This window comes from Arachis hypogaea, chromosome 20 (assembly GCF_003086295.3).
Source record: "Arachis hypogaea cultivar Tifrunner chromosome 20, arahy.Tifrunner.gnm2.J5K5, whole genome shotgun sequence".
Taxonomy (NCBI): Eukaryota; Viridiplantae; Streptophyta; class Magnoliopsida; order Fabales; family Fabaceae; genus Arachis; species Arachis hypogaea.
In genome coordinates, this window is record NC_092055.1 from 117504422 (window position 1) to 117529576 (window position 25155).

Here is a 25155-nt window from a genome sequence, read left to right on the forward strand (position 1 = left end):
ATCGAAAACAAGACATAAAAGAAAGAGTCAAAGAATTTGGTGTTCTTGTATTTTGTGATCAGTGATCATTATACTCACTCAGATGATACTATTTTAGAGGTGCAAATTTTTTACAAGGTATTTATTGGAGATTTTATTTGTATACAATGTTCATTTTACATACAAAAGAGATAATTGTTCTTATTTCAAATCCATTATTATATTTTATTTTACATACAAAAAAAATGAATGTTCATTTTATATACAAAATGGATGGCTGTTCTTGTTGCAAATCCATTATTATATTTTAGTTTACAAACAAAAAAAAAACCGATGTTCATTCTATATGCAAAAGGGATGATTGTTCTTGTTGCAAATCCAATGAGAATTGGTTGGGCAACAATGGTGCTGATAGGGTTTTCAGGAGAGACAGTAATAGCAGATGATTAAAAATTTGAAAAGGTAATATAAAAGAGTTTTTTGTTACTTGATTGGGGTAAAATTTTTTTTATCTTCGATGGACCAAAAAATCAGCTGTTGTTCACGTTTGTTCAGATTTTTTGTTATCTATCTAGCGGAGTCGAAAAATTATAGATATTAAATTAAGTAAAATAATTTTGAATTATTATCTCTTGGAAAAAATTTAAAGCTAAACAATTGCACATTATTGTGCCTTTTATTCAAATACATACTTAAAGTTCGAAAAAAAAGAGTACTTTCTAATATTCTTTAATAGTTATAAATATAGATGGTAATGGATTTCTGTAGAGGCAGATTTTTGTTTAATAAAATGTCTCTTATTTCTCCTCCATCTTTATTATGGATCTCTGTTTATTTCACCTTGCGAGAGAAGCGGATACGCACAAGTATTTCGCGCGTATTCATAGATAATTGGATATTATTATTTTTTTTAAAAAAAATAAACACAACCATAATAAAATCTAATATATCAAATCAAATATAATTTAAATACAAATTTAACGTAATAACATACGCATAAAATTTTTAACATGTAAATTAAATAAAATAAATTAAAGTTATTTACATAACTTATATATATAACATTTAAGTAAATTTGTTTTCACGAATCCCCGTGGAATAGATATTTCAATCCCCACCTCTATCCCTACAAAGTAACACCCTTCATCCCTGAAGAAGTTATAACCAACCCCTAATATCTCTCTCTCCACTTGTAGAAGAGAGATCCCAACAGCCCCTAGATAAAGGGACAGTTATCCACCATTAGAAGTGGAACTACTTCAACAGTAGTTATTGGCTCATCACCTATAAATACACTGACACCCCTCAGGTATACTTAAGTCCAATACACTTAAAACCTACCAAGACCCTTGTTGATTTAGGCATCGGAGTGTTTTGCAGGTACCACCCCCATCTCCTCACAAACAACTCGGACGATGGCTGCTTGACGCATGTTAAGTCGAAAACCATCCCACTGAGAGCTTGGACCTTATATTCAGGCCCAACATATGATCCAGTTTCAGGTAATCCTTGGAACATTGGCATCGTTGTCGGGAACTTGGGAATCAGCACTCTATGGCGGACGATCACCCAGAAGACGGACATACAACGTCTGAATCGGATCCAGAATACCAAGACATGATCAACAATGACCAAGCCCTTGTGGTACCTCCTCCAAGGACGGAGGAACCGCATGGTGAAGGCACGTTGGGCGATCATCACCACAGAAGAATTCCTTCTGAGGTCCACCACTCGGAAGGAGAAAACAAACCCCATTCCACCGACCTTATAGGGCTGTTACATAGACATCATGGCCGACTCGAACAGCTAGAGCAAAAGTTAGAGCGACAGCGGGAGGCAGCGAGAAACCTGAGAAGAGAAATTAAATGGCGAAGAGAGCTAGAAGAAAAGCTCTTAAAGTTAGAATCTGACCTCCGAGGCAGGAATTCACGCACAACTCGGGAAGACATCCCGTTGGCAGGAGAAGATCCTTTCACCGAAGACATCATGCGGGCGAGAGTTCCTATAAACTTCAAAAGCCCAGACATGAATCTGTATGATGGGACGACTGACCCGAGGCACCACCTAAGTAACTTCAAAAGTCAGATGTACTTGACTGACGCCTCAGACGCTACTCGCTGCAAGGCCTTCCCGACAACCTTAACAAAGTCGGCCATAAAATAGTTTGACAGTCTTCCACTTAGGTCGGTTACTAGTTTTGATGACCTTGTGCGAAAATTTCTTACACGGTTTTCAATTCAAAAGAACAAGGTCAAGCACGCACCCAGTCTACTTGGAGTCAAATAGGAAGTCAGCGAATCCCTTAGAGATTACATGGAGAGATTCAACAAGGCATGTTTGGAAATCCAAGACTTACCCATTGAAGCAGTAATAATGGGATTGGTCAATGGTCTCACGAAAGGTCCCTTTTTTCAGTCTATCTAAAAAAGACACCCGACCTCATTAAGTGATGTACAAGAACGAGATGAAAAGTACATCAATATAGAAGAAAACGCCAGGCTACGAGAATCAACTTGGCAATTAGGACAGCTGCAACAAGCCCGAGAAAAGGAAAAGGGACCCGAGAAGAAAGAAGAATATGACTCGGAGAAACCTACGGGGTATCACAACTACACCCCGATACAAGTTTCTCTAGTGAATGTCTACAGATAAATTTGTCATACCGAGAAGCTCTCCCCCACGTCCGATCAAAAATAAAAAGCGAGAAAGTCGCAATGAGTATTGCGAGTACCACAAGTTATATGGACATTCTACAAACGACTGTTACGACCTAAAAATGTGATAGAAAAACTGGCTAGAGAAGGTCAGTTAGATAAATATCTCAAGAAAAGGTCGGACTGTCATGGAAAGAGGAAGAGAGATGACGAAGAAGTCGGTCGAAGAGGGAAGCCCCCACCAATTCCTGAGCGACATGTCCACATGATAGTAGGAGGCTTCGCCGGCGGAGGAGTAACAAAGTCGGTTTGAAAGAGATATTTGAAGAAGGTCTATTACGTCGGAGAAGAGACCCTCGACCTCCCAACCATCTCTTTCACAAAAGAGGATGCGCAGGGAATTGCATCTGGGCATGATCATCCCGTAGTAATTACTATGATACTTTCCAATGCAAACTTACATAGGACTTTGGTAGACCAAGGAAGTTCAGCCGACATACTGTTTAAGCCTGCATTCGACAAGCTAGGATTGGAAGAAAAGGAATTGAAATCCTACCCAGATACCTCTTTCGGGCTAGGGGATACGCCGATTAGACCATTAGGGTTCATCTCCTTATATACTACCTTTGAAAAGGGATCCTAAACATTAATTACATTGTTGTGGACGTATCTTCAGCCTACAATGTCCTAATTGGCAGGGAAACTTTAAACCGATTAGGAGCTGTTGTTTCCACTCCCCACCTCTGCATGAAATTTCCAACACAAGACAGAATTGCTACCATTAAGGGAGATCATAAGCTAGCAAAAAAATGTTACAATGAAAGATTGAATCTACGAGATAAAGGTAAATAGGTCAATTCAATTGAGCTCGGAGGAGTCCAAGAAAGAGATGAGCTATGACCACAGCCTGAAGAAAAAATGGAAGAAGTCCAAATCGGAGAAGAAGTCGGAAAAAATACCAACATAGGAGTTAATATAAGAATAGATTTGAAGGAAGAGCTCGTAAAACTCCTATAGAAAAATTTTGACCTTTTTGCCTAGAAGGCTGCCGACATGTCCGGCATAGACCTCGGACTCATGACGCATAAGCTGGCGGTCTACCCCGAGTCCTGACCTGTCCAACAAAGAAGGCGTAAGCTCGGACTAGAGCAAGCTCAAGTGGTCGTAGAACAAGTCCAAGCCTTGCAAGTCAAGTATCCAACGTGGTTAGCAAATGTGGTCTTGTAAAAAATCAAAATGGAAAATGGAGGATGTGTGTCGATTACACCAACCTCAACAAAGTCTACCCAAAGGATCCTTATCCCCTTCCCAATATCGATGTTGGTAGATTCCTCTTCAGGATATCAATACATGTCTTTCATGGACGCATACTCGGAATACAATCAAATCCCAATGTACAAGTCGGACTAGAAGAAGACGTCGTTCATCACACCCAAAGCGAATTACTGCTACGTGGTCATGCCATTTGGATTAAAGAATGCAGGGGCCACATATCAAAGGTTCATGAATGAGATGTTCGCACCTCACCTCGAAAACTTAATGAAAGTGTATGTGGACGACATGTTAGTAAAAACCAAGGATGAGGCAAATTTTCTGTCCGATCTCTCACAAGTCTTTAGTACCATAAGAAAGCATGGGATGAGGTCAAATCCTACCAAGTGCACCTTCACGGTAGAAGCGGAAAAATTTTTGGGATTTGTGCTCATACAGAGGGGAATTGAGGCTAACCCTGACAAGTGTAGTGCAATTTTAGAGATGAGGAGCCCGACTTAGTTGAATGGCGACTTGCAACCTTGTCCAGATTTTTAGCAGGATCAGCCTTAAGATCCTTGTCACTTTTCTCACTACTTAGAAAAGGATGCCAATTTGAGTGGACTTCTGAATGTGAAGAAGCCTTTCAAGAATTCAAGACATTCTTAAGTCAACCACCCATCCTTACCCGACCAAAAACGGGAGAAGGGCTCGTCTTGTACTTAGTTGTCGCTAATAAGGCAGTAGCTTCAAAAGATTGAGAAATTTGCATACGCTTTAATTATGGTATCTAGGAGACGCCGACCTTACTTCCAGGCACACATCGTAAGAGTCCGGACGAACCAACTAATGAAGTAGATCTTTCAGAAAACGAACATAGCATGTCAGATGGTACAGTGGGCCATAGAACTATCCGAGTTTGACTTAACATATGAAACTCAGATAGCCATCAAAGCTCAATGCCTCACCGACTTTGTAGCAGAATATACAGGTGACAAGATTGAAACTTCTACGACCTGGAACCTCTATGTAGATGGATCTTCCAACAAAATTGGAAGTGGCGCAGGCATTATCCTGGTCAATGAAAAAGGAACTCAAATAGAGATTTCTTTGAAATTTGGATTTCCTGCTTCCAACAACCAAGCCGAGTACGAAGCCTTGATTGCAGGCCTGAAACTCGCCAAAGAAGTCAGAGCAACCAAGATGGTAGTCTTCAATAATTCTCCGATAATAACTTCTCAAATCAATAGAGAGTACCAGGCAAAAGATCCCTATATGAAAAGATACTTGGAGAAAACACTTGAGCATCTTCAGTAATTTCATGATACCGAGGTTTGACATATAACTCGGGAACATAATAGCAAAGCAAATGCCCTTTCTAAGTTGGCAAGTACCAAACTAGGAGGAAATAACAGAAGTTTGATACAAGAAACTCTCAAGGAGTCCTCAGTCATCAAGTCGGAACACAAGTCAGACATTCTACCTGTCCCTGCTTAAACCTCGGATGGATGACTCCCTTTATTGAATATCTATAATTTGACATCCTTCCCAAGAAGCATAAGGAAGCAAAGAGAATTCGGAGGGAAGCAAAGAACTACACCTTAGTACAAAATGTCCTTTACAGAAGAGGAGTATCCACACCCTTGTTGAAATGTGTTCTGACTTGCAGAGCTGAAGAAGTCTTCGAGGAAGTACATAATGGTATCTGTGAAACCATCTCGGAGCACGGTCTCTAGCTAGGAAGGTGGTCCGAGCTGGATTCTTCTGGCCGACCTTGCAAAAGGACGCGATCGACTTTGTTAGAAGGTGTCAACCTTGCCAGATGCATGCCAACTTCCACATCCTTCCCTCTAAAGAGCTCATTAGCATAACCTCTCCATGGCCATTTGCGAAATGGATGTTGGACCTACTTAGACCTTTTCCCAAACCCCTGGACAGGTTAAATACCTCATTGTTGGAGTGGATTACTTCACCAAGTGGATAAAAGCAGAACTACTAGCTACTATCACAACTCAAAGAAGTTGGAAATTCATATACAAGAATATCATTACTCGGTTCAGAGTTCCTTACTCCATTACCACAGATAATGGTACACAGTTCACCAACTCTACATTCGGAAACTTAGTAGCCAGTATGAAGATGAAGCATCAGTTCACATCAGTAGAACATCTCCAAGCTAATGGATAAGTTGAAGCAGCCAATAAAATTATATTAGCTGGGTTAAAGAAGAGGCTACAGGATGCAAAGGGAGCTTGGGTAGAAGAGCTCTCGCAAGTACTGTGTGCCTACCGAACAACACCTCATTCCACGACTGGGGAAACATCCTTACTTACATATGAAATAGAAGCTATGATCCCAGTAGAGGTCAATGAACAAAGTCTGAGGGTAAGATTCTATGATGAGGTCGAGAATGTCCAAGCCTAAAAAGAAGAACTCGAACTCCTCCTAAAAGTCTGAGAACAAGCCTAGATAAGAGAAGCACCACAGAAGCAAAGGATATTGGCCAGATACAATAAAAAGGTCATACGAAGAAATTTCTCTATAAACGACCTAGTTCTGATAAGAAATGACATCGGAGTAAACAAGTTGGGCAAAGAAAAACTTGCTACTAACTGGAAGGGACCTTTCAGGGTAACCGAAGTCTTGGGAAAAGGTTATTACAAAGTGTCCGACTTGAATGGAGCCGAGCTTCAAAGGTTGTGGCACGCATGCAATTTGAAGAGATATTATAGCTAGAAGAACACCTCGCTCCCTGATGTACTCTTTTTCCCGACTTCACGATTTTTTTTTCCGAGAAGAGTTTTCTAGATTGTGGTTTAACGAGGCATCAAAGCGGGGACTCAGGCAAGAAAGTTATCCCCTTAGTAGCAAAGATTTTTTTTTTTTGTAAATTACACTTCATCAATAACAATATATCTTTTTATTCCATTACTGTTTCATACGATACGCACTGACTTAAGCTCGAAAAACACGTAAATCTGTTGCCCGACCTACATGATCGGCAAGATAAAGCGATGAGGTACAAGTCGGTGTAAAGAGGCTATATATGATAATCATGTGAGTTCGGAAAATACAATATGCTAGTCCACGACTTATAAGTCGGGAGGCATCCGAACAAAATAGAGTGCATCGCAAAAATAACCTAAGTTGCAAAAATGACCCAGCAACAAAACAAGCTGGTCATTCGCACTAAGTAATGGAAAAACCTTTTTGTAAATCCTAAGGTAAAGGATATTTTGTTAAAAGACTTTCACAAAGGCCTCACACACAGTCAGAAAAATAGCTCATCAATGGATGAATTGTTCGACATGTACAATAAAAGCAATCATCTTAAAATTATAAGGCAAAGGAAATTCAAATTCACAAAAACTTTTTTTAAAGAAGGTCAAAAGAAGTTGCTAAAACCTATCCAAAGGATCAAAGTCAACAAAATTGTGTAAAAAAAATACACAAAACATAATAGAAATATCCATCAAAGGACCCATAAGCTGGGCCTTAACCAAAGTACTAAACAGGGCCAATAAGAGGATTTTGATCTTCAGCTGCTGAGAAATTGGGTTCGGCAGAGGAAGTCAGAAGGTTCTCCTCGGTTGGGACAACTTCTGGCTGAGAAGAACTCGGTACTGCCTCCTCAGAAGTAACGGCTTCTGGAGGAGGAGACTCAACCAAACGTTGCCTAGCAATATTGAGCTTGGAGTTAGTGGGATGGCGAGGGGGAGCGACGATCTTCCCATCAACTACTATCATGTTGGGGTTAAGAGGAGACAAGTCCAAGTCGGGAGCAATAACCCGTACTTGTCTCTTCAAAACCTCAAACACCTCCTCTGTACCCTCAGCAACTAACTCCTCTAAGTCGACATAATCCTCTCTAAGTCGCTTCACCTCCTCCTTTAAATCCAAGTTCTCCCTAAAAATTCAGACATAGTTCTCCTCAGCCTTCTTCAGTAACCCTTTGGCCAGAGCACAGGAAGCCGAGGATTGTTTTTCAGTTTTTTTTTCACGAACTTTAAGGAGCTCGGCTTCTAACCTTATCTTCTCCTCCTCCAATCCCTTCTCTGCCTCCCGAAGAGAGGCCACCTCGATCTGAAGGGCCTCCAAAGAATGCTGAGTAGCATTCAGAGGAGTCCTCTCCAACTCTTTCAGCAAAGTGGAGCAAACCCCAACAATTCGGATCCCTCCTCGGATTAAGACCTGGAGGTGGTTTTTGATCGAAACATCATCCATAGCAATGAAGCTATGGGGAAGGATGTGTTTCTCACAAAACCTCACCCCATCAAACCCAGCGTCATAGATGTTAAGGGCACTGGATTCCGAGATCTTCCTTTTCTTAGACCTCGGTTCTTAGAACTCGGTTCCGAGAAGGGAGGAATAGGAAGTGTAGAAACCAGAGGAGGAGGAGGAGGAGGAGGAGGAGGAGGAGGAGGAGGAGGAGGAGGAGGAAGAAGAAGAAGAAGAAGGTTTACCATCTTGTTTTGAGAAGAGGTACCCGAATCAGATGTGGTCAGAGAAGGAGTATCCGGCTTACCACTCTCTTGTAGCTGAGTAGCTCGAGTTCAGGCGTTCCTTTTGGCCTCCTGAACTTTCTGATAGCCCTTAGAACCGCTTTTCATTTTTTCTGCAAAAAGAACAAGAGATATCAACAAACAAGTCGGAAAAATGAGCAGTTGTCTATAAAATAGTAGTAAAAACTACCTAGCTCGGTATGGACATAAATTGGTGTTCTGCGAAAGAACTTCTTGGTGTCAAGGTTTGGAGAACGTCCCCAAGCCTCTCGAAAGAACTCGACTATAGCCTCCTCGACTTCGTCCAAGTCTATCAAATTATATTTTTCAACAGTGGCTGTCTCTACCTAGTATAACTGGAGGCGGGGTTCATTATTTTCATTCAAAAAGAAAGGATAGTGACCCTTAGCAGCACGAACTTTAAAAAAGAAGTTCTTAATATCGTGAAACGACTCATCAAAAATGGAGAATACCTTCTGACCTTGGATAACTCGGAAGAAAACCCATTGTTTTTTATTTGAAGCACTAAAGGGCTTAGTAAAATGAAAAAGGAAGAAAAAGATCTTCAAAGAAATCGGAAAGCCGAGCTCACGACTAACGAGTTGATAAATTTTAAGAAATCCCCAGGAGTTTGGATGGAGTTGGGAAGGAGCCACTTTGCAATAGGACAAGACTTCTATCTCAAAGTCAGAAAAAGGGAAAACTATCCCAAGTCGGGTGAAAAGACAGTCATACATAAAGAAAAAATGTGTTTTTGATTCATCAACACGCCTAAAACAAACTCGGTCTTCAGGGTCAGAGGCTACTATCTCATATTTTACTTTGTCCTCTCTAGAACCACAAATCCTATGATGCCTACGGAATTCCTCTACAAAAACTTTATCAACTAAAGGAACCGAGCACAGAACCGAAAGGTCTACCCATTTCAACAAATCCTCAGGAACCTTGGAAGATATTTTTGAGGGGATTGGACAAGATATATAGAAGAATATACCTACATTACACAAAAGAAAGTATTACAACAAGTCTGAAACAAAGCAAACTTTATTTTGTAAAAAGGTGCAACTAACAGCCACAAAGAAGCAATCTTTGAAAAAAAACACAGTAATCTTGGGGCATCCTACCACACACAGGGAATCACGACAACAATACGATAGCAAAAATACACCTTAACCTTCATAAGACTATCAACAGGCACAGGTTCATTGGCACATATTCCGCATTTAAACAATGAATTCTAATATAGTGAAAACACGACATAAGCAGAAAAGAAAGCTAACCTCTTTTCTCGAAGAAGTCAGAGGAAGATAATGGCGCCATAGAACAACAAATGATTCCCCCTTGAAGAAAAGCCCCACGTTCTTCAAAATTCTTCAAAAACGAAGCTCCAAAGCAAGAAGGAGAAAGGACTAGAAAAAAACGAAAAAGCGCGAATATCACAGAGGGAGAGGAGAGCGAAAAGGAAGAAAGAGAAAGGGGAGGAGTATTTAAAAGGCCCAAGGGGCAAAATTTTAAAAACCCTCCCCTTATTAAAGAATGTGCACGGTTACGGATGTAACCGCTCCCCACGTGTCAAAGAGGGAAACCAACAGACGCAACGATAGGCATTCCAAAATCACGTTGGTTTTCCAGCTTAAAAATAGAAACCGACCTGGAAGACCCGATGTGATAATCATGCTCCTTGGCGTTCACCCGACCTCATTCATACTTGAATCCAACTTAAAGCAAAAGATTGGACTCAAGTAGAGGCACTGTTCATACCTTATCCAAAGCATAAGCCAGGCCCAAAAGCAGAGAAAGCCCAAACTACGACCATCCACAACCGACCTTTCCACAGGTCGGACAAAGTGCTTCAAAGTAACACCCTTCATCCCTGAAGGAGTTATAACCAACCCTTAATATCTCTCTCTCCACTTCTAGAAGAGAGATCCCAACAACCCCTAGATAAAGGGACGGTTATCCACCATCAGAAGTGGAACTACTTCAATGGTGGTTATTGGCTCATCACCTATAAATACACTGATACCCCTCAGGTATACTTAAGTCCAATACACTTAAAACATGCTAAGACCCTTGCTGATCTAGGCATCGGAGTGTTTTGTAGGTACCACCCCCATCTCCTCACAAACAACTCGGACGACGGTTGCTTGACGCAGGTTAAGTCGGAAACCATCCCACTGAGAGCTTGGACCTTACGTTTAGGCCCAATATACGATCCAATTTCAGGTAACCTTCGGAACAATTTGTAAAAAATTAAACTCTTTCATATGAAAATAATAACTAAAAATCTTATTATTTAATTTTTTTATCTACAAAAATTTTGATCTTTTTAGCCGACGGAAACTTTTGTCCCTTATGACCTTTTTGTAAAAATAGTTTAATGCTATAAATTTTCTGAGCCATAATCTATAATGTTAGGATCGATATAATTTTAAAAGATTTATATTCTCGTAATGTTATTACAGGTAAAAATATTAGTTACTAATAAGACAATGAATCCCAAATCAAATTATAACAAAATCAATTAAAAATAAATATTTACGGAATTAAAAGCTTCAAATTAGAGAAGCAATAATTTAACAACGAAAATATTTAATAACCAAAAGAAATTAGTCAGAAACAATTAGAATTTGTCTTATTTAATATTCGATAATGTTAGAAAGACACAAAAAAAATCAAAACTTACTTTATTTATTATTATTAATTATTATAATAATTAATAAATATTAAATAAAAAAATTTTACTATTTTTATTTATTTTTTTAGTTATCAAATATTTTTATTTAATATTTATTAATTTATAATAAATATTAAATAAGATAAAATTTTGGACTGTAATTTTTTATTTTTCTAATATTACTGTTCAATAATATTGGAAGAATTATGTTACGTAAACACAAAAAAATTTAGTTATCAATAATATAAACATCTGCATAAAAATATGTAGTTAATATTTATTAAAATAATTTGATTATTCTACTCTAATATATTTAATAATTCTGTTATAAAATATTTTATTATTATAATGACTGATTATTTTATGAAAATGCGTGAAATAGTATGTATAAATATATTATAATTGATTTTTTTATTTATAGATTATTTTTATGCTAGAATAATACGTGCTGAATATATAGAAGAAAAATAACGTTGATAATAACAAAAAAGATATCAAATTATAGGAATTGGTCAACGACGAAGACGACCAAGGAAGATAGTCCCCACTCTCCATTATACCAACACAAGGGAATTAAGATAACTAAGCTTACAAAAAACATAATAATAGTCCTGATAAAGAGAAATCGGACACGGAATCATAGCGAATTTGAAGTCAACGAGTTAATATTAAGGTCAATGAGAAGAGCACACATCCAAAAACTCAAAACATCGTCTACTTGCCTTTAATCTATTAAGATTACGAATTAACGATAGACTAGATAGACCACTTGGTAAAATTCTTCTGCATCCACTCCTTCGAGTATAGATTTCTCTTTCTCCTTTTTTTCCCGTGATCTACCATATTGTTAAAATATTACTTTAATTTCTTAAAAAAATAAAAATAAAAATAAATTAGTGGTTTCAGTTTTCTGTCGGAAGCGCGTATATATAAAAGATAGAAAAATAATGTTTGTATTATTTTTATGTAAATTTTTATTATACATTTTTCTTTTATGATATAAAGATTTTTTTATTTTTTATTTTTTTATCATAAGTATAAGAAATTATTTTTAATTAGTTCATATTAATTAATTTTTGTATAAATTATCTTTTTTAATTCTTATTTTTTAAAGAATTAGAATTTAAAATTAGGACGATTCAAAAATATAGTTTAAAATTTAGTATTTATAATTTAAAATAAAAAATAATTTCATAAATATTAATTAAAAAAATAGCTCTTTAATTAAATTTTGTTAATATAAAAAATGAAAGATATAATAAAAATTAAAATTATTATGTATAAATTAAAAATTAATTAATAAATTAATTATTATATATTTTTTATAAATACATATATTTTATTTAACTTATTTTTAATATATATTTTATATAAAAAATTAATTTAATAATTAATTTTTTAATAAATCCTATCATATTTGTTATATATAATATTATAGGCGCATATTAAAAATTAAATTAAGTTAGTTTAATAATTAGTCTACTAATTCATTAAATTAAGTGTCGAAAATTTAAATTTTATTTTATATACGTAACAATTAATTAATTAATAACATATTTTTAAATGACAAATTAATCTTTCAACTATCGAATTAAAAAATCTCTTAAAAAAAAATAACTTAACAAGTACGAAACTGTAGCTAAGAATACTGCTTTTTCATCCCCTCATCATTTTCCTGCTTCTTTCCTTTAATTTCCTTCTCAGAACTAAAAGACAATCAAAAGTCTTGAAGACAGCCCCAGAATTCTACTCTCTCTCTCTCTCTCTCTCTATATATATATTTTCCATTTCTTGCATCATACCTTTCATCTTTCGCTTAAACTTCCTCATCACAACTCAATTATATATAGCTACTGAGAAGTGAGAACTACATTCATTATTTCTGTCATGGAAACAACATGCGTGGATACGTCTCTCACCCTCAACCTTGTTTCCCTTCACAAAACGGATGTTGCGGTTAGTATCTATATGTAAAACCAATTTCCGTGAAATTTTAAGTTATTAGTAGATTCACGCAAAAGCTTCTTTCTAGAATCAATATGTACTCATTTTGATTTCTTAAATCAAAATCTATAATCTCATATTCAACCTCAGATGTTGGTTGGGAGGGTAATACTTTTTACAGATCTTCATCTTTCGAGTATTTGTGGTTAAGAAAAAACAATTGTACTTAAATATAGGTACATACTTGAATCATCTCTTGGAGAAGTTTAATTAAGCTGTTACACAAGATCTTTTGAATGGTTTCAATAACTTAATATACTTTATACATGTAATAATGTGTTTGAGTCCTTTTCTTTTGCTTTTTAGCTAGTATTATGTTCCACTTTGTGTTGAGCTCCTTTTTTTAAAAAATAAAATCTTCTTATCATGTTCTTGAGTTGCCTGGTGGAGTATATAACATTCATTTTTTTTTCCTTTCTGTTTGGGGTTGGATCGTATCAGCCGGAGGTTTTGGTTGAAGAATTGCATCGGCTAAGCTGTGAGAACAAGAAGCTAACGGAGACATTGAAGCAAGTATGTGAGAACTATATTGCCTTGAAAACCAAGCTCAGCCAACTGAGCAGCAATAACATGGTGAGTTCCGAGAAAGAAGCCGCGGTGTCAAGGACGCCAACACGGAAGAGAAAGGCGGAGAGTGAGAGCTGCATGAGTACCTATAGTGATAAGTGCAACACCCCAACTAGTACGGATGAAGAAACACTCAAAAGAGCTAAGCATGAAGGTTCGCCAAAGGTTTCCAAGATTGTTGTACGAACTGAAGCATCTGATACTACCAGCTTAGTAAGTGATTTTTTTTAATTAACTAATAATAATATTAATCAAGCCTTAATTAATTAATAATATTGATTAATAACGTTTGTGTTGTAGTATGTGAGGGATGGATATCAATGGAGAAAATATGGGCAGAAAGTGACCAGAGATAACCCCTCTCCTAGGGCTTACTTCAGGTGCTCCAATGCCCCAAACTGCCCCGTCAAGAAGAAGGTAGTAGTAGTTATTAATAATATAATATGTTGTGTATATATATTTTTTTGTGGTATATCTAGGACAAAGAATAATTCACTATGATTCTAAATTTCATCTAAAAATTTGTTATGACTAATAGATTACTATATACATAAGTATATAAGGCATGATTTTAATTTTTAACACACTTTCTTAAACGAAAAATTTCAGAAGACTAACACTTTCTTCTTATGAAAAATTGCAGTTAACCAACACTTTTTTTTCCCCTTATTTTGACCTTACTTTTGAACTAATAATAGCTAATTTTCTTTTTTTCTTTTTTTACACTAAAAATGTTGGTTCTCTACTATTTCTAACTTTATTTTAAACTGATACTAACCAACTCTCATTTTTTATGCCATCACAAGTTGGTTTAATTATGTTGTATTTTTCGTCTCTCATGAAAATTATATGGTATAAATTTTTATTGTATAGGTGCAAAGGAGTGCAGAAGATCGAAGAATGTTGGTGGCAACATACGAAGGAGAGCACAACCATGTGCAACCGCAAGATTCTTATTATTCATCAAGCCTACAAAGTGATGATCATTATCAAAGCCCTACTAGAGTTGACTTGGTCAATAAGTCAGAATTATTAGAATCGGTTGGCAATAACAATGATGGAGGAAAGTCTTCTTGTGTGCGGCTGCAGCCCCAGCTGTTAGCTCAACAAATGGCCACTTCTTTGACTAAGGATCCCAATTTCACCGCCGCACTTGCAACCGCCATTACAGGAAGAATTCTATCTTCACACTTCTCCTAATAACCCCCTACTCATAAATTAATATATACAACCTATAGCTAGCTACTCATCATCGTGCATCATGTATTACCATTAATTTCTTGACTTTTTGAACAGCCACCAGAGATATATATTTATGTATGTAGTATATTATTTATACATCATGAAAATGAAGCATAAATATATATTAAATGTACTTTAGTTTATACACTGAAATTGAAGAAAGAGATGCTGGTATCTATCAATATTATAAATCTAAAAGATTGTATAAAAATGGCATTACTCTGTCATCTAATCACTATAATTCAACAGTTGCCATCTATAATTTAGATATTAGGTCAAAAAAATATTAAGATTTTCATGACTCATAATGTTGTTGTGCATAATCCGACTGTCATACTTATAATGCGGCAACTACTAATTATAATCAAATAAAAAAGTAGAATTATTCAAGTAAAACAGAAAAATAGCGTCCTCCCACGTCACTCCTACCTAGTACCTAATAACTCGAAGAAATAGTTAAAATAGATGTTAAAACTTCGAATATAACAACACAAAAAAGTAATATTTATAATAAAAAAAATTGTTACAATAAATCGAAATTTTAAAATAAAAGAATTTTGTAACAAAAAAAGTGGTCGTTGCAGTATGTCCCATTACAAAGAATTTTTGTAACAAAAAATTGAACTGTTACAATTCAAAGTAATATTTTGTAACAAATATTTCTGATGAAAAAACCAAAAATCGTTACAAATATAATAACAAATTTTGATCTTCAACATATTTTTGGTGACAATATATTTTTTCCTATCATAAAATTTTGTTACAAAATATAACTTAATTTTGTAACATTTTTTTTTAGTTACAAAACACTATTTTGTAATAATTTTTTTAATACAAATTACACACATAATTTATCAAATTATATTATTTTTTTAATTAATTAATATATTAACTAATTTACTCAACAATTCAATATTTATATAATATATAATAGCATAGATAGTTCAAATATCTTTCATTTAACTAAGATTGTTTTATAAATCTTCAACATATAAACTTTAAAGTATAAACTAACAAGACACATTAAGAACCCTAATAAACTAGATAGATACATAGGACAAGAAAAATAAGGAATTATAAATCTCCAAAATGTAAACAACAAGTTACAAACTCCATCATGTTCATACAGTTCCTTTCTCATGGAGAAACTTCTAATAAGTACCACACAAGTGCCACACACCTGAAAAGATCACCAACCAAAAAATACTAGCTTAAGAAACAAGATTTGTTTTTCCTTTAAAAATGCACAGGAAAAACAAAAAATTATACTCGCATTATTCAACAATGAATACGAACTCTAAAATTCTTACCATGTCATTTTCCAACTCTTTTTCGGTTGAGCAATATACTCAACAATTCTTTTGATGGCTTCCACCTATCGATGTAATAATTGAAGAGTAGAGTTTAGACCTTGACAAAACAATTTATTAAAAAAAATCTGCATAATCTCACACTATTAACTTAAATAATCATAATAATTATGATCATTTATACTAACTGTTTTCAGATTATGATAGAATATTTTTGCAAGAATCACTTGTCACTGTTTAACATAATCAGACACATCATATCTTTACAAATAACAACTTAAACAAAATCATCATTTTAATCGACATGTATTTCATCTTTTAACTTAACAGTTCCTTTAACTGCAATATCAATGTCAGCATCATCAAAATTTATGCACGGTGCATTGTCACCAAGTTCCAGAGATACCTAAAAGTTTAAGAGAAAAAAAGTAAATATTATATCAGTTTGGGTAGAAATCCATTTGAATAAAATTTTTTAGATCTTTTATATGAAAAAAATCATATGAACATCTTAGCATACTTTTTTTACTGTCTCAACAGAACCTGCCATCAATTTCTTTCCAACAGCTGTTAAGCATGTGAATGTGATTTTGCATACCTAAATAAGGTTGAAAAGTTCATTCAGCTGATCAATTATACCTGTAACATAATGTTTTTAAAATCTCATGCTGACAGAACCTGAGGACTTGTAAGTAAAGCATCCCCAATTTCAAGAGCATTTCCCATAATCACATTCACAGCACCCTCCAACAATAACTTTTATCATAGTTTACTCAGCCCTTACTCTCATATCATTTCAATTATTGTTGAATAACTGATTCACTTCCAAAGTCGTCTTTTAATTTCAAAAATCAGATTTTCAACAATTGGTTCAACATTTCAAGATTCAGTTTTCCAATCATTCCTTAAACCCAACTTCAATTAATCACTAACTAAATCCGTTACAGTAGACCATCTCAACAACAATAATTTCAATTTGATCCATCAAAATACAAAAATCACAATAATCTCTCATCAAACAATTCATAATTCAAATTCACAAAATCAACGAATTCAACCAAAGTTCCAATCAAAATCTCAATCATTCCAATCATAATTTCAGCCACAACTCAACATTCATATAATCAATCAATTGCTCAAAGCTATTAAACCTATTTGCATTTATTCAATAAACTTTATGGGCATTCCTAAATTAAAACCGTTTAAATTAAACCCCCTACCTCGATGTCAAATTTTGCAGAAATCGAAGACAGAATTGTGGCGTGATGACTGGTTGGGCTGCCCCCAAAATGCAGCAGCTCCTTCATCTCTTATCCACCCATGTTAGCAACATTCGCAACAGCTTTGACAGAGCAACAGCAACGCAAGTTGGCCACGATAGCGAGCAAAAACGATGAAGTCAAATTCGATAGAATAATAATTCTGGAAATTCAAGGGTGGAACAGGGGTTAAATTAAATTAGAACAAGACCAAGGCTAATAAAATGGCAGCGGAATAAAAAAAAGTCAAGTGGAGGTTCAGAACAAGAATGTCTTACAAGAATTAGAAAGGAATAACAGAACGAAGAAGCAGCAGCAGCAGCACGGACGGTTATAGCAGCAACGGGGAAGATGGCCTTCTCCTCCACCTTGGTTCATTATTTCGGCGGCGGCAGCGGCAAGAAAAACCTCCCCACCATGTGTTCTTCTTCTCCTCGCCATTCACATTTTTCTCTGTGCGACGCCGACTCCACGTCTCCTTTCTTCATCTCAGACTTGATGGCGGCACAGCAGCGATTCAGCTGCGACGATTCAGCTAAATAGCGACGATGGAACGGCGACGAGGACAGAGCTTCCTCTCGGTCATTGCTCGTGTCTCCCTCTGGTCCGTGTACTCGACGGCAACACGCAGTGATGGCTCACGACGGCGGCAGTCTCCTCCTCCCCCGACGACGACCCCCTTCTCCCTCTTCTTTCTTTTTCTTCCTCGAGCTTTCTCTTTTCCCCTTTGAGCTTCCCCTGTTTCTATTCTTTCCCATTCTATTTGTGCGTATGTTTTGTTAATTTAGGGCAAAATTACGTCTTTAATTAGGAATTTAGGGTTAAGGTAAAATATATATGAGTAATATAATAATTTTTATAAAATATTTAAGATAGAATAACAATTTAAGATTCAAATATAATACTATAAAGATTACTTTCAAAACGCATAAGATTTTATTTATCAACATATCAATGAGCCCAAATAATTATTTTTAATTTAAATTATAAAGTAAACATACTAATCACATTTTATAAAATACAGTTAAACTCAAAATATCAATTACCTAAATTAAATTATATAACCTTTCTAATTTATAAAATAAGATATCAAATTAATAAAATAAATCGTAACTTTTTCAGAATAAAAGTTACTTAAATTAAATTGTACAATTCTTTCTTATTTTTCAATTACTAAAATTGTACAAAATATTCCATTATAATAAGATTACTTAAGAATATTAATTGATTCAAAATAAAACTATCTCCGAATCTATTTAATTATTTCTAATAAAATAATTTCTAAAATTATAAAATTTAAACTTAACAAGATAAAATCACAATTTATTCATATTTAGATTTTCAAAAATGCGGGATGTTACAGCGAGTGAGTGAGTGAGTGGGTGTGGGTAAGGTTAGGGTAAAATTAGAGTTAGAATTTTTAATTTAAGAGTTAGGGTTTATTTTTGAAAAAAATATAAAATTAGAAATTTTTGGATAAATTATAAAATAACTAACTATAATAAAAATTGTACATAAATATTAACTGAATTAAACTTAAAGTATTTATAAAAATCAATCTAATCATTTCTAATAAATTAATTTCTACAAGTTCAAACTAATAATGATAGAGAATTTATTTAAATTAAATTATATATTTCTTTCTTATTTTTTAATTACTAAATTATAATTTCAATTATACCAAATACCCAATAAAGATTATATAAAAATTCTAGTTAATTTAAACTCCAATTATTATAAAAATTACATATAACTCCTAATTATTTTTAAATTTAAAGTATCATAAAGCTTTATTTAATTTCTTTCAATAAAATAATTTTCTTAAAATAAAATTCTCAACAAATATAATAAATTTAATTATAAAAAAACTTGGGATGTTACAGTTGGATTATGGTAGGTTTAGGATGAGTAGAGAGAGAAAAAAATCAATTTTTTTAAAATTTTATTTAAATGGATAAAAATGGCAAACAGCAGAATGAAAAATAAAAGTGAGGGGGTAGAATTACGATTTTTACATTTTATATTTATTTTTATTTTTAAATTTTAATTATTTTTATTTATGTTTAATAATTAATTTTTTAATTTAAAAAATTAATTTTTAATCAACATTTAAAACTTAATTATTAGTAAAATTATATAATAATTTTATAAAAAAATATAAAATAATATATATCATTTTTAAAAATAAATCATTTAATCTTTAATTTTTTATAAAAAATAATTAATTAACACAAATAATATTTTAAAAAATAAAATTTTTAAAATAAAATAAAATTAATTTTTTGTTACAAAATAATTGGAGTTTTTGAAATAAATGAATATTTTATTACAAAATATTTTAAATTTTTGCAACAACTTCATCTTTTGTTACAAAATATTTTAAAATTTTGCAACAAAATACTGGTTCGTTACAAAAGCACAAAAGAAATCAAGTCGTTACAAAATATCAAAACGTTTTGTAACAAATTGTATTGTTGTTACAAAACATTATTATTATGTAACAATTACTAATTTTTGTTACAAAAAAAATTTTTTTGTAATAATTTTAAATTTATTACAAAGTTTTTGTTACAAATGTTCCATTTTCTTGTAGTGGCATTGTAGTCCACATATGTTCTCACTAATATGTCGACAATCAAAGATATTTAAAAATGATCAAATCTCCAAAAATAAGTCTATATAAGGTAAAGTAAGATAAAAGGTAAAATATATCTGAAAAATTAATACTCACTTAAGTTAATGTCACTCTTTTCTTTTAATGATTATTGACTTAAGTATCAGAGTACCTTTTACAGGAACCTATCTCGTTTGGTGTTCTATGAAGTTCAACGTATACCTCATCTATGGAGAAGACAAGACTGTTGAGTTTGAAAAACTAATCCTTGATCAAAGTGATAAACAGTATTAAATGATTATAAATTGTTTGTGTAATTTATTTGGCTTAGTGTGCAGGAAAATAAGTTAAACAAAAATGGTCCAAGAAGCTTGAGATGCAGCCCCAAACCACGTCTGGCCCATGTATGTACACAATATGACTCACTCATTGATCATCCACTAAGCAAGCCCACACCAATACTCCAAATCTTGATCCAAAAAGGGAAATGGCTGAACCAAGAAAAAGAAAATAAGCCACATGTTATGTGTAGAAAATCAAACTTGGCCCAAACTACTCTAAACCCATTCGGTGATCCCAAAGCCAAGTCCTCACAAATCACTAGGTCACCAATAGAGCAAACAATATTCAAATTCATTTGATTTTTTTTTTTCATTTCCATCGAACACACTCTCTTTCTTCTCTCTCTTCTCTTTCTCCCTTTCACGTCAAAACTCATAACCAAGAAAGAAGAAAATAGAAAGAGCCGAAGCTAGGTTGTGGTGAAGAACAAAAAGTTTGTTTCCAAATCCAAGCAAGAAGAAGGGTTACAACAAAGAAGCTATTCTCATTCGGTCAAGAGTACATCAAAAAGGTTTTTTTCTCCATTTGTGCTATACCTAGGAATTGTGAAGAAATCTGCCAAGCCTCAAGCACAAATCAAGCAACCATGAAGAAAATAAAGTTAAATATGGTCAAAAGCTCATCCACGGTCCAAATCCAAACTTGGGGCCAAAGCAAAGCTCAATGGTCAAGATTGAAGGAGCTTGATGAAAAAAGATGAGAGAATGGGTAAGTTGCATGCAACAGAATCGAAGTACTCTCTATCTCTCTCTCTTCTGACCACGCTATTCTGATCTTTGATGTTGGAGAAGGAGACAACCATGGCTTTGAACTTGTTCTCAACATTGGAAGCTTCACTCTTCTATAATAAGGGTGAACGGCTAAGGGTTGAAGCAAGAGAGAAAGAGTAGAGCAATGAGTTCAGTTCTCATAGCTACCTAAGCTGTTCTAAATTCTTCTCCTTCATGGTTTTCATGTTGTATTTATTTTTCTCAATTTAGTCTGTCTGAGTCTCATTGAAAAAGGCAAACATGGTAGGTTTGTAAAAAAAAGCCAATGAGAGGTAAAAGACAGTGAGTTAAACTGGGAGAAAAAGTCATAAGATGTCTCAGATTTTTTTTGTACGTCTTTCTGTTTTGTGTCATGATCTTGTGGGGATTCCCTTGCAAGTTGGGTTAGCATTTGGCAGTTGAAAGCTAGGTTGAAGTCCTAGTCAAATTCATATTAGGTTAGAATCTGGATTTGTCCCAGATAGGATTGGGTAGATCCTAGGGAGATTTGGTGATTGTAATCCATTGAAAGTTAGTAAAATTCCGTCTCAGTGAGATGGAGACTGGATGTAGGCTACATTACACTGGATAGCTGAACCAGAATATATCTGTGTGTAATTCTCTTCTTTCTACTCTATCTCTATTTTTGTACTTTTAGGAGATAAAAAGAAAGTATCTCATATTATGACAGGAGACAAAAATAAAAATATCTCCTCAAGTTCTCTTGGTAAAACTAAGTTAAAAGTCAGCAGAAAAAGGAGGCAAAGAGTCAATCCCCTTCTCTTAGCCACTGATAACCATCAAGGACGATGTCTCCCCTTCTGCGTTGAATTATACCTTGGAAACCCCTTAACAGTAAGAACATTAAACACCCACCGTGGGGCATACCTCAATGTTATCCCACATTTTTCTTTTTCACTTGTTATTCCTCTTTTTTGTAGGACCTCAACCATGGCAGATGAGCAATCCCCTATTTCACCAGCACATGCTAAATTATTGGCCATGAATGTTGTGCTGCATGCTGAAAATTAGAGGATGGTTGATCTATTAGCTCAATGCTAGAATGGTTGTCAAGATGATGAGGATTACAAAAATATCAACAATAGCAAAATGCACGAGGACCATACCTTAGAAACCAACATTTTGGTAGAGGTCACTCCAACCATAGGAGCAAAGAGATCTTAGCTTCCAACTCTTTTTCTAAAGACATCATGAGTTTTTAGCTGCTTGCCAAATTTACTTTCCTAATAGTCCTTAAGTCATAAAGGGACTTAGTGATCTGAACTTATACGTTATAAAATTCCATTCTATGATGCTAGGGAACAATGCCTGTTACCTTATTCTTTGTCGTTCTTTTCCTGAATTTTTGGATGGTTCTTTTATGGTTTTCATCTTTACTTATATTTTCTATCTCTACTTTTTAGGAATTCGCCGACCTCTTCACCAATAATTTTGCAGCATCCGATTCATGATTTTGACTACCTCATCACAATCAAACAAGGTCAACCCTAAAGTCTCTGTGACTACATGACGAGGTTCAATAAGAAAACAATAGATATCTCCAACCTTAATCTCGACGTCCACGTATCCATTCCCTTAAGAGTGACCTTCACTCTAACAAGTTCTAGGAAACTATTATTGTTGCCAAGCCCAAGACTTTAGTGAAATTTCGAAAAAAAAAAATAGCGGGACAAATGAAAATTGAAGAGCTCCGACAAGCTCAGCAGACCAATAAACCAACTCAATCAAACAAGAATGTCTAGAAAGATCTTTTCGAATCAACAAAGTAATCAGCAAAGGGGCTTATACCCTTCAAGCACTACTAGGCAGAAAAACTACCTGGTACTTAGAATGCATCATCTCTAAAACTATACCACAACTAACTTGTAAGCTAGGACTTGAAGATATATTCTTTTTCACACTCACAAGATTTCTCCCATACTGGATTTTTCTTAGAGGAATTTTAATGAGGCAGTTCATCCTGCACCTTCTATATTAAGAGTAACTCAATAAAATACATTACTTTAGTGGAATTCTAAGAAAAAAATAGTGGGACAAATGAAAATTGAAGAGCTCAAATAAACTTGGCAGACGAATAAACCAACTCAATCAAAAGATAAGAACCGGAAGAATCTTTTTGAATCAACAAAGTGATTGACAAAGGGGCTTATATCCTTCAAACACTACTAAGCAAAGAACTACCTAGTACTTAGAATGCATCATCTCTAAAATTATACAACAACTAAGTTGTAAGTTAGGATTTAGAGATGTATTCTTTTCACACTCACAAGATTTCTCCCACACTGAATTTTACTTAGAAGAATTTTAATAAGACACTTCATCCTTCACCTTCTATGATAAGAGGGTAATCCTCAATAGATAATATATTATTTTCAACTTTATTGTTGTTTATTTTTAATTATTACAATTATTCTTGACTTTAGTTTTGCTACTATTTTTCCTACACACTACACATGTTACAACAAACCAACATTAAAGTTGGCATACAAAAACAAACCAAAAAATTATAAGTCAAAATCAATCCAAACAAGCTGATACTTATAAGTCAAAATTAATCAAACAACCGGCAATTATAAGTTAGAATCAATCGGAAAAAAATCGACAATTATAAGTCAGAATCAGTTAAAGCAAACGGACACCTATAAGTTAGCATAAATGCAACAAAAATCACATATAAGCTTGTCCAAAAATACACTAATACAGGCAACTCCTTCCTAATGACAAACTTGTCCAAATTTATTTTCAAGTTTATTAAGTTAATATTGGGGGTTAATCCTCATTTCTCCAAATTATTATATTACCACATCTCTTTCGTATCCTACCGAGTTATAACTCGGCAACTCAAAAAGCTCAACCTGTTTATGTTGAAAATAACCAGGTCTAGCTTGGGAGCTGCGATTTGGCCACTATAACTCGGCGATTATAACCTATAGTTCATAGATTAGGTTAAAAGAATATTAAGATTTTCATGACTCAGAATGTTGTTGTCATAACTCGACCGTTATACCTATAACTCGACAACTGCTGCCTATAACTTGGAGAACAGGTCAAACAAAGAGATAAAATCATTCAAGTAAAATAGAAAAATAACCTAGTGACATATCACCCATAATAGTTCGAAGAAGTAGTCAAAACAGATGTCATAACTCCAAACATAATCCCATTGTGGCCTACACATGCACTCACTAATATATCAACAACCGAAGATATTTGAAAATGGTCATATCTCCAAAAGGAAGTCTACTTAAGTTGTTCCTACGTGATAAGCCCGACGATGGGTATAACTTGTCTTGTTCAAGGATTGAGCAGTCTTTCACCTAAAATGGAAGAGGCATATGTCGACTTCCAGAGAAACGGCAGTTGCGTGCACCTGCAAACGCAGTTCAACGCTCAATTAAGTAAGAGTAAGGGATGAGTATAATGTTATTCAAAGTGAATAGATACTTCCCTTTGTTTTGACATGCTATTTATATAGAGTGAAATTAGGTTTTAGTTATACCATAGTGCGGTTAATGTATGTGACCTATTCTTTAATATAGTGTGAAAGTTACTTGTAACAACATCCTCTTTCAATAGGATTTTATTTCTTAATTCTTATCTAATATTTTGCTAATAGAATAATAAACACGTTTAATTATCAAAATAACCGATTTATAGGGAGTATAGCCGTGTTAGTGGAAAATATATCAATGGTGTAATAGTCATTGAAGTTAAAACAGGGAGCATCGTGATTATTGATTTCAGGGGTTGTATGTTTTACTAGGTTGGAGTGGGCTTGGGTTTATTATCCTTCAGTTTTACTATGCTTAGGGCTTTCAGGTTTTGGAAATTTCTGAAAATATAAATAGAAAAGGTTAATAGAGCTCATAACCTTCTGTTCTGCTTTATCATCTTTTTCTCTGTTTCTTATTGAGGCTATAAATCTTAGAATGGGAAAAAAGAAAGGAAAAGGATAAGGACGATAAAGTGGTAGACGAAGAATTT

At 34.3% G+C, this 25155-nt stretch overlaps 1 protein-coding gene across 1 annotated transcript; it reads left to right on the forward strand.

Moving 5' to 3' along the window:
* Positions 1-12704: 12704 nt before the first annotated feature.
* On the forward strand, positions 12705-15087 carry LOC112785065 (probable WRKY transcription factor 40). The gene is made up of 4 exons (XM_025828472.2): positions 12705-13019; positions 13509-13847; positions 13935-14051; positions 14508-15087. The coding sequence occupies exons 1-4, from the start codon at positions 12951-12953 to the stop codon at positions 14832-14834; spliced, it is 852 nt and encodes a 283-aa protein (XP_025684257.1). The 5' UTR covers positions 12705-12950; the 3' UTR covers positions 14835-15087.
* The last annotated feature ends 10068 nt before the right edge of the window (positions 15088-25155 follow it).